The following is a 9,856-nucleotide window of genomic DNA, read 5'->3' on the forward strand; positions in this document are numbered from 1 at the left end:
GCAGGATGGTCAGATGAGCGCGCGCAATAAGGAAGATGCGAAGATGGGCCCGAACACTGCCGCATCATGCAGGGCCTGCGGCGACGGATGGAATGGACGCGCGCGAAAGGCTCGGAATGGACGCCTTTAACGAGTGCTCGCGTGCTGCCGCGACGCCCGTGCGCACGCCGGACTCTTCAGCGCATCTCATCCTGCGCGTTGGCTTCCTCCCCTTCCTCCCTTTCCTCTCTTTTGCTCGGGTTCCCTCCTTCCACGGCCCCGCCGCCCCACGCTCCTTTCGTTTGTTGTGATTCAGCATAGGTGCGTTTCCACGAACAGTTCGCGCATATGCCTGAAGGTTCACTAATATTTCTGTTCTGACTAGGCATAGGGCCGTGTGGTCCATCGAGAAGAATCAATCCCTTGCTGCATAGATCAGACACCTGATGCAGGTCATATTATTCACCCGTGGAACTCTGGCTCATTCCAAAACCTGACCTTCAATCTGTTCATCCTAGATTTCGTGCCATGGTACTGAATAGGCGTCAGTTCGGCTTTCCAATCGGAAGTCAACCTCCAGGTGCTTCGAGAATCGGTTCATTCCTTTCCTCCTTTTTTCATCAACCCCCGCCTGCCTCCACGCCCCCACCTGCCACCGTACCTCAAGTAACACAGCAGACGACGACGATTGTGACTGCAACGACAACTGTCGCACATACTGCTGTTCCAAGTACAACAAGCGCTCCACGTTCCATTCCTACCACAAGTTCAACCCCAACCCCAACTGTACACCTACAGTCCCCGTCTGTTTCACACTCAGCACCCAGATCCACACCGTCGTCGTCGCCGTCGTCGGCCCCGGCGGTTAAGTCTTCGTCCACCAGAATTTCAACAAGTTCTAGCCTCGCATCACCGCCTCCTACCTCCACTCATCCCTCCGGGTCCTCAGCGGCCCTGAAGTCATCCAACCAAACTGCAATAATTGTCGGGAGCGTCGTAGGCGCAATCTTCGTTATCGCTCTGTCAGCCTTTTTGCTCTGGGTTTACAGGCGCGCTCGTCACCGCGGTCCTCTATTCATGGACCTCCAGTCGCCGCCTCTCAAAAATCAAATCCTGCCCTCCAGATGGATGCGGTCATCACGGGGTCGCGACTTCCCATCCCCAGAAGACGACAAGTCCACCATCCAGATCACCATGAGCACCGTCATCGATATGGACGACCACTCGTTGTCGCACTCCGTCTGCCCGAGCCTCAGGAGACCCGTTCGCGCAGTGCAAGGCCTGCTGCACAACAGGTCTTCAAATTCACCATCCGCCTACCCCGTCCACATCCCCTGCTCCCCACCGTGCTTCGTCGATCCCACCTTTTCTCCCAACAGGCGACCTGAATGGACCTCCTTCAGCGAGAAGGCGCTTCCCAACATTCCCGTTCCCGCCCCGCTCCGGCTGTCAGCGCCGCGTCGTGGGCCCGCCCCCGACGTCCCGCGTAGCCCGACGATCTCCACCGCGTTTACGGAGGTCGACCTCCCTCACACACAGACAGTCGAGTATCGGGAAGCGGCACAGGCGGCGTGGAAGGAAATACAGATGAATGACCCCGCTTGGCAATGACTCCCCACGAGCTGCCGCCGGGGTATCATTGTGTGTGAAGGAACGAGCCTTGGGCTGGACGCAGCGCAGCTGGAAACGATGGACGAGTCAGTAGTACTATGTAGTAGTACTAGGATACATCCCGACGCTTATCGTGTTCCAGTATTTTATCTTTGATATATTAGCCATTTGCACTACTACTTGAAGTTCTCGTGAGTCTTGGATTGGACGGGTTGTGCTCCTTGAGCTTGAGCCATCAGGCGTTGACCGTGTTGAGATGTGACGTCACTCGGTCCATCTAGACGCCGACGTCGTCAAATTCTTTCCTGCAGCTACCGTCTCTCTTGCCTTCATCGCTCATTTCCCAGCTCAACGTCAAACTTCTCGTCCAAGTCACCAACCCGCCTTCCAGGCATCTCCATGCTACAGATTTCCTACCGATGAACAAGTCAGCTCTCATCCCTCTTCCGCGCATACATCCTGTAGCGACCGCAACCTATGCGTGGAAGCCGCAACGCTGAACGTGTGCTGGAGTTCTGTAAATGTTGGTCGTAGGGGAGAATAACACCATCGTGCGTATTATTGTTTCTTGGCATTGCTTAGATGTTTCTTTGCGGTCAGGGAGACAACGGCTCTCAATGCCGTCTGTCGCGTGTCCAAACTCTTCCAATCCTTCTGCTGTTCGATGTATTATTGCTCACCGTGGCATTTCAATTCACGTTTCTGATATGATCTTTGGCTCGGGTCACCCCTCACAGAGGCGAGCTCCGTCGCGAATCCCGCTAGTCCTATAGACTCCGAAATGCGGACAACGTGCAACACGCCATCTGTCTCCAGAGACAAGCCTATCTTCCTGTACAAGCGGTGATCGACTGTCACTAGTTGAGACTACAAAGATATCTCAAGTCGGTCGATACTGTTGTCAGGCAAGTTTGGTCTTCACTCACGAGCTACCAGCCCTGAAAACGAGCCCGACCAGTATCGGACACCCATACAGCACCTAAGTCCGAGTTCCCGTCATCTGAGGTGAGCTTACGGTTTACCATGGGAACCGTCCTGACATATCCATGAAGGAGCAATGGAGACACCGCCGCAATACAAAGTCACGGGCAAATTGTGTATCACAAAACTCCTTCAACCTCTCCCTTCCGCCTTTCCTCCCCTCCCCACATGGTCCTGAGTCGACTATGTGGACACGACCTCGGGTAGGGACGTGTATTGCGCTGCTTGTGACCCTCGGAATGTGCGCCGCCGCGCAAACATCCAGAAATGTCACCACCGAAGACACGGACGAGTCCATCAACTACCGCCCCTTAGGCGAAAACTGGTGGAGCGGCGGAGCCTTCAGCAAGTTCGGCGTCGACCCCACTCGTCTCTCTGGCCAGAGCTGGATGTGGGCTCAATCGCTGCAAGGCGACCAAACGTCCGCTACCGCCACCTTCCAGTTCTCCGGCGTATCGGTATACGTCTTCAACGTGCTCATCCACTTCATCAACGTCGAATTCTTTCTCGATGACGAGCCCAATCCTACGACATTCGTTTGGCAGCCCTCGGGATTAGAACACATCCAGTACAACACAGTCGTCTACTCGCGAAGCGGTTTGGACAACACACAACACACCTTGAAGATGCAACTGAAGAACGACGGCGAGTCGATGATCTTCTTCGACCGCTTGGTGCATGCAATACAGGAAGAGGACACCCCCGACCCAAGCCCTACCCCTTCCACAACGTTCTTTACACTTCGACAACATCAACAACGAGGCTAGTAACGACGACGGCGCCACTGCCTTCCCATTCTTCCACCACAACATCGTTAGCGCTACAATGACCTCTACGTCGTCTTCGATCCAGTCCGCGACACTCCCCCGGTTTAGCTCGTCACCCCAAACCCGCGCTCCTTCATATTCGCTTCCTCCGAGCGACTCCTCATCTTCAAACCCTGCGCCTACCACCGTCCCATCTCCGTCCTCGGCTAAGGCTCCCGTCCCCGTCGGTGCCATCGTGGGTGGCGCATTGGCGGCGGTCATCATATGCATTCTCGCCCTCCTCTTCCTTCGTCTTCGCGCCCGCCCCCGTGCGCCACGCCCCGCAAGGTCAGGGCTCAGCCTCAGCTCAGAGAACGAGAATGGTGTCGGACCCGCTCCCAGCGGAAACGCTCGTCCGGGACACTCGCGTTCCACCTCCGAGGACGGATTGATCCAGCGCCTCTCACGGACCTCCTCTTCCAAGACGAGCGCGGTGTACGGCTACTCGGAAAGTCCGGTGTCCACTCCCGCACACACGTCGATGATGGAGCGAAGCCCCCAAGAGGCGGTCAGCGAGGACAAGCCTCTACCTCCATCCTTCGGAACGAACAGCGTGCTCTACATCGGGGATACCACCTCTGGGCCACGTCCAGCATCGCCGGGCTCCTCTTTCGATGAGCGCACCCCTCGTGAAGAAGGCCTCGACTCCCCCGATGTGTTGGAGATACGTATGACATTGGAGCAGGTTCAGCGGGACGTTGCGAACATACGGGCGATGCAGAGTCGGATTCACTCCAGACTGCACGAGGCGCCGCCGCAGTACAAGGGGTGAGGTCCCGCCAGGATCAGAGGCCCAGAGGTCAGCTCACGCTCTGTCCCCTTCAGCTTCTCGTGAATGCTGACCGCGTGCGAATACAGTCATCTGAGTACTTTCACGATCGCTACCACTTTGGACACAGACATTTTGCACGGACTATGGACCCCTGATCGGACTTGCAGGACTAAGGACCCTTGATCAGACCACCCGTACCTCACGTTATTGCAATCAATTGATCTGCCATCACCCCCCTGGGCTGATACTAGTTCCGGCGACTGCGAATGCCTATTCCCCTGCCACTAGTAGACCCTCTACGAATAACGCTTGATATTCCCTGAGAGGAAACGGTAAAACGGGGGCTTATGCGCAAGTCCCCTGCCCCTGTCCCCGACGTCCCCGAGGGCCCGGCCCAGCCTCCCCTGCGCTCTCCCGGACCACGTGAGCGGCTTCCCGTGCCGCGCTCCCTGATGGCCGCCCCCACTGGCGTCTCCCCTCGCGCCGCCCGTCCGTGATGGCCGCCCGCGCCCCCGTGCTCGCCGTCGGGGACGGCGAGCTCGTTGTTTCCCTTGCCCCTCCCCCTCCCCTTGTCCGATTCGCTCCGTTGTTTTTTGTATGTACTTGTATTAAGAATGCGCATCTATTTACACAAATCACTAGCTAGACACGCTCTCTGTGATGCCCTCACCGCCCGCCACCGCCCGCCACCGCCCGCCGCTCCCGCATATGGGGAGGGCGGGACATTATGTCAGCATACTGAACGCCTTGGCGGGAGGCGGACTCTGATGGTGCGGGCGCCGCATGGACAGGAACCGCGGGAATGATTGATGCGCTGCGTGGGCGCCGCGCCATCAGCGCGAGGGCGCCGGCGCCGGGCACCGGGCGCTGCAGACTCAACGCCTCGTAGTGATGGCTGTGGAGCGCCAAAGTGATTAGATGGATAATGATTAGATAGTATAACAATGTAAACACAGAGAGGGAGTGAAGATCAAACCTCTACACATGTCCTTCTCCCAAGCCAGCAACCGCCACGGAGTGTCCGATAGAGTCACCATCGCTGGTCCACGGAACCGACCTAGAGGCGGCAAAAACAAAGGACATGGCGGGCATACCTTCAAGGAGGAGAAGGTCCGCGCGACCGATATAGACAAGGCGGACGAGTCGCGCGGAGGCGACGCGTTGACCTAGTCAATAGTATGTCGCACGGCAGGTACAAGAGTTAGGAAACTCACCAAGCAATAGATCTCAGTGGCTTAGATCGCGCCGCGGCGGTCGCCGAGTTCCAAATGGACGACACGCAGGGTGTGGACATCAATCTCGGAGACATAGACAATGCCGGCGCCACTGCAGCGGATGATGACGAAGATAATGGTGCATGGGCGGACGATCCGGACGTTGATGCGTTCCGTGCAGCTCTAGAAAATGATCTGCAATCGGGGTGAGCATGTTAATTATGCCCTCTGGTCGTAGATCCTTGACATGCCAAACAGTGTGCGCACGGATGAGCGTACCTGGCGCGATCGTCGCCGCACGATGGACGACAACTGGCAGCAGATATTCCCGCGTATCAAGGCCGCATATCTACAATGGAAGTACGGATATCCCCGCCCGCAAGAGGAACGCAAGCGGAGAGCACCCGAAGATGATACTCCCTCTGAGACAGAGGCGGCGCCGCAACAACAAACAGTCGTCTGTGTCGACTTGTACACCCTGCAAAAGGAAGTCAGCGTGGTTGTGTCATCCAACCAGTGGACAGTAGAGGCACTCGCCTGCGCGGGATATCTCGCTAACACCCCGATGGTGCCGTCGATGGGGATCTCGTTCCAGACGCTCGAGCTGTTCCGGTGCCTGAAGCTCGTAAAGCCATCATTCAGCACCGAGGCGTTTGCCAAGCTTGTCTGCTACAAGTACTATGTAAGTTGCTCCTCTAGCGCAGCGGAATAGTTGGTCTGACATACCTGGAACAGATGGCATATCGTCGCCACTATCGCACTGCGCTAGCGGACGCGTTTGACATATACCTGGAGGTTCTCGATGAAGTGGAGCTAGGGATCATGGAGAAGCTGGGACGGGGTGATCCGAACTGGCGCCCGCGCTTCGGGTGCCCACCATGCGGATACAAGGCACGCATCCTCCATTTGATGCGGGTGGCACGTGGTGACGTCAGACGGACTGCTAACGACTTCTCACGCAGCTGGAAGGAGAGCCGGTCCTCCACTACAACCGGATGGGCAGTAAGGACGGCAATAACTCCTTGAAAAGACTTATGCGCAAATATCAAGACCGAGGAGACCTGCGACAACACAAGAACAACTACTTTCTCAGCCCACAATATGTCGACAAGTTTGCGCATCAGGTGCCTGCGCGGCAGGCACAGCCGAAGCCGACCGCGGATCTCGGAGAAGATGGTGATGACGACATCACCCACGACCCGGCCGAATCCGCGCCGGCCCGCGAGCCAGTGGCGACGGAAGGCGATCCCACAGATGGGGAGCCGGGTGCCCCGAGCCCGTGTGCTACGAACTGGAAGGCGGCAGCGGCGGACGAAAAGAAGAAGGCATGGGGTGGGTTCGACGAGACTGGCATCTTTGCTAGTGCCTGCAGGCATGGGAGGATCCTCTGGATTGCAGATATGATCCAGAGCGGTGAACTGTAAGTCTTGATGGCTCCGTGGAGCTCGGAAACTTAGCGATCACCTTTAGCGCCAAGTACGGGATCGCGATGGTCGACAAAATAAACACTGAGTTGCCCAGCAACATCCTTCTCGGCTATGACATTGGCTGCGTCTTTCAGGGGACCCTCGCCCGGAGCAGCGCTGGTCCCGAGTTCCAGAAGCGCGGCTCTCAGTGCATTGTGAACGCTTTCCACGGTTATTCCCACTCCTATGTCTGCCAGCTCCACCATCATCCGAATGTTACCGCGCGGGCGCCGGGATTGAGGATCTCGAAACCATGGAGCGGATCTTCAGCGGATCAAACGCGCTTGCCTCGATCACCCGCTACGCGAGCAAGTATCGGCGGCACGCAATGATTGTGCTCTATTTCCGCCGCTGGGATGAAGAAAAGTATACTAATCTCGCGGTATTCCTCCGCAACAACTTCCTCCAAGCAATGAAGATCATTGAAGAATCGGAGCCATTCTTGGCCAGCATTCTGCCCCAGCTCAATCTCACCGAGGAGAAGTTGATCGAGGCGGCGGAAGACGAGCGCGTCTACTTCGCGACGCTTCGCGATGAGAATCCGGAAGACGAATGGGCACAAAGCTATGTTGAGCGCCTCGAGGACCTTAGAGCGATGAAGTGAGTCACGTTTTGTTAGGGCGCGGGTTGCTTCTGACGCGCGCGCAGGGATGAATATGCTCAGAAGACTCGCGCGGCCACAAAGCGCGCGACGCGCAACCCTGCGACGCGCGAGTTCATGCTCGGGCAGCAGCCGCCGCGCGAAGCTCCGCCACTCGCGCCCCCTGGGAACGCGCGCGCGGGTACCGGCGGCTCTGCATCTTCCGACGGCCCCGGGCTTTTGTTCCAGGCACCGTACACTGGTCCGATCACAGACTATAACGCCCACGTAAGAGAGACGCGGAGAACGGAGAGCGCGAACCGCGTGCTCCGCGAGCGGATCGACGCCCTCGATCAAGAATTAGCCGAGATCGAGGACACCTGGGGCATGACGCGATGGCTGCCCACCGATCCGCGCTACACCACGGCGAAGGTGTACATGTCAACACGACGCTATCAGCAGGCCCTGGGAAGGCTTCAACGCCTTGTGATTCAACGCTTGTTCGAGCTACATAAGCTTCATCTCGCGCAGACAGGTGGGTTATCATGTAATCATTTGACCAAGCGCTGACAAAAGCGCATGACTAAGGCTACAAGATGCGGACTCACATCGCGAAGAACATGCAGAAACGGTCAGCTGCAATCCGACGTGCTATCGCGACGTACAACAGGGCCGCCGTCACGGTGCAGAAGCCACTCGTTGACTGGACTCAGATCTCGCATTACTCGTTCATTCGGGAGTTTGCACTTCTGCACGGATCATGGAATGACGTCAGCGGCAAAGTCTGGGCGCGTCCGGAAGTCCGGGAGGCGATCGGGACCTGGCGGCGCTTGCAACGCGCCCGAGAGGAGATCCAGATCATCTATCGCGATGCGCGCCGCCTCCACACGCACATTCGCGACGAAGAGCAAGACTTCGCCACGCTTCTTGAGCAGCTCAAAGAGACCAACGACATCCTTTATGGGCCGACTATGGAGTTCGTTCGCCACCGCGAGGCCGCCAATGGGTACAACCTGGCATTCCTCAATGAATTGCATAATGATCCTCGCTTCGAGGGCGAGAAGACGCCGGGCCGCCGTGAGGGCAGAGCTCCCCCTCCGGAGCCATCCATTCCACGCATTTCCCCCGATGACAGCGCGATCGAGACAGATGTGAGCCCGGAGAGTATGTACGATGACGATATGCAGGCGCAGCAGAGCGCTCTGCTCGACTTCGTAGCTCAGTAGCGTAGATCGGCTCTGGGGGCTTCTAGCGCCCGTTTGAACGAGCTGTTTCCAAGACAAAAACATAATTCCACACCTATGTACGGTATTTTGACACGTCCAAATGAATGGTATACAACGTATAATGTGTATATAGGACGTTCCATGTGTTATTTCAATGTCAATGTTACTATACCAGTCCCAGGACATCGTAAGGACGTTTGGTGCACACCCGAAGCAAGGAAACCGTGAGGCTTTGCATGCAATCATGCCTCGCAGTATGCTATACTATTGCAAGCATAATCAGGGGCATCAAATACCCGGCCTGTGTGCCGAGATGCATGACAAATACATGCGTGTTGGCAGATTTCTCACCGGATGCCAGGGAGGACCTGTAAAGCATCCGAAGATCAGGATTCGCGTGAGATGACAGGTGAGAAGCATGGGCGCCTCTCCGCGTAGCTCCTCCTTCTCCGCATCGATCACCCCTCCCCGTCCGCTCTCCCGCCCCGAAGCATGCATAACCCGCTGCTATCTGACCCGGCGGCGTCTTCCGGTCCTTGGTACGTGCTTCTGGGGCCGGACACACGCAGAGTGTCGCCGCGCATCACGCGCACTCGGTAGATTCTCACTGCTCTCTCACACCCGTCATATGCTCACCAACATCGTACAGGCCACAGGTGGGCTTAGGGCAAGATCCCGCCATCTACCCGATCGTAGTGTGCTGCATGCACCGCGACGACGCGGAGGCCATCGACGCTCTCAACGCGACGGTCTTTTATCAAACCGCGGCTCATGACGTCCATCTTGCCGTGTGGCGTGTACAAGAAGCCAACATATCGCTGCGCGGCGAGCGGATCTACAGTGTCCGTGCCGCGCTAGAAGGCAGACATACCGGTGTTTTCATTGGGGTCACTTGGTAAGTCGCTATCGCATGTCCCATGGATTGTATTGACAGAATCCTCAGGGCTCACATCGGCTTTCAAATCGGAGAGGGCGAACGGCACATCAAGCAATACTCATGCCGGTACAAGCGATTCGACAAGAAGGGTCTGTCCGTGGCCAGCGCCATCGCGTATATGGTTATGAAAACCGGGCACAACTTCCCCCTCGACATCGACCTCGACTTGCCCATCATCCCAGCCCCGCTCCGCCTCGTCCCAGCTCCCGCTCTGCTCTGTACTCCCGTACGCCGCGCGCCTCCCCACAGCACTCCGGCGACCCCGAGCAGAAGTTCCGTCCAGT

General features: G+C 57.3%; 4 protein-coding genes across 4 annotated transcripts; all 4 read left to right on the plus strand.

Moving 5' to 3' along the window:
• Positions 1–1,056: 1,056 nt before the first annotated feature.
• Positions 1,057–1,590, plus strand: BXZ73DRAFT_106557 (uncharacterized protein; the record flags this gene model as incomplete). The annotated part of the gene is made up of 1 exon (XM_048016649.1): positions 1,057–1,590. The coding sequence occupies one exon, from the start codon at positions 1,057–1,059 to the stop codon at positions 1,588–1,590; it is 534 nt and encodes a 177-aa protein (XP_047872670.1).
• A 1,220-nt stretch (positions 1,591–2,810) lies between these two features.
• On the plus strand, positions 2,811–3,338 carry BXZ73DRAFT_54806 (uncharacterized protein; the record flags this gene model as incomplete). Its single annotated transcript, XM_048021226.1, has 1 exon — positions 2,811–3,338. One exon carries the CDS (start codon positions 2,811–2,813, stop codon positions 3,336–3,338), a length of 528 nt encoding a protein of 175 aa, XP_047872671.1.
• A 2,079-nt stretch (positions 3,339–5,417) lies between these two features.
• Positions 5,418–8,635, plus strand: BXZ73DRAFT_81630 (uncharacterized protein; the record flags this gene model as incomplete). The annotated part of the gene is made up of 8 exons (XM_048023539.1): positions 5,418–5,569; positions 5,622–6,045; positions 6,099–6,293; positions 6,326–6,783; positions 6,834–7,000; positions 7,027–7,429; positions 7,478–7,944; positions 7,998–8,635. 8 exons carry the CDS (start codon positions 5,418–5,420, stop codon positions 8,633–8,635), a joined length of 2,904 nt encoding a protein of 967 aa, XP_047872672.1.
• Positions 8,636–9,127: 492 nt separating this feature from the next.
• Positions 9,128–9,798, plus strand: BXZ73DRAFT_81631 (uncharacterized protein; the record flags this gene model as incomplete). Its single annotated transcript, XM_048023540.1, has 3 exons — positions 9,128–9,174; positions 9,285–9,530; positions 9,579–9,798. Coding segments are annotated over 3 exons (513 nt in total), but the record flags the coding sequence as incomplete, so codon positions are not given.
• Between the last annotated feature and the right edge of the window lie 58 nt (positions 9,799–9,856).

This window comes from Epithele typhae (assembly GCF_022376455.1).
Source record: "Epithele typhae strain CBS 203.58 chromosome Unknown BXZ73scaffold_85, whole genome shotgun sequence".
NCBI lineage: Eukaryota > Fungi > Basidiomycota > Agaricomycetes > Polyporales > Epitheliaceae > Epithele > Epithele typhae.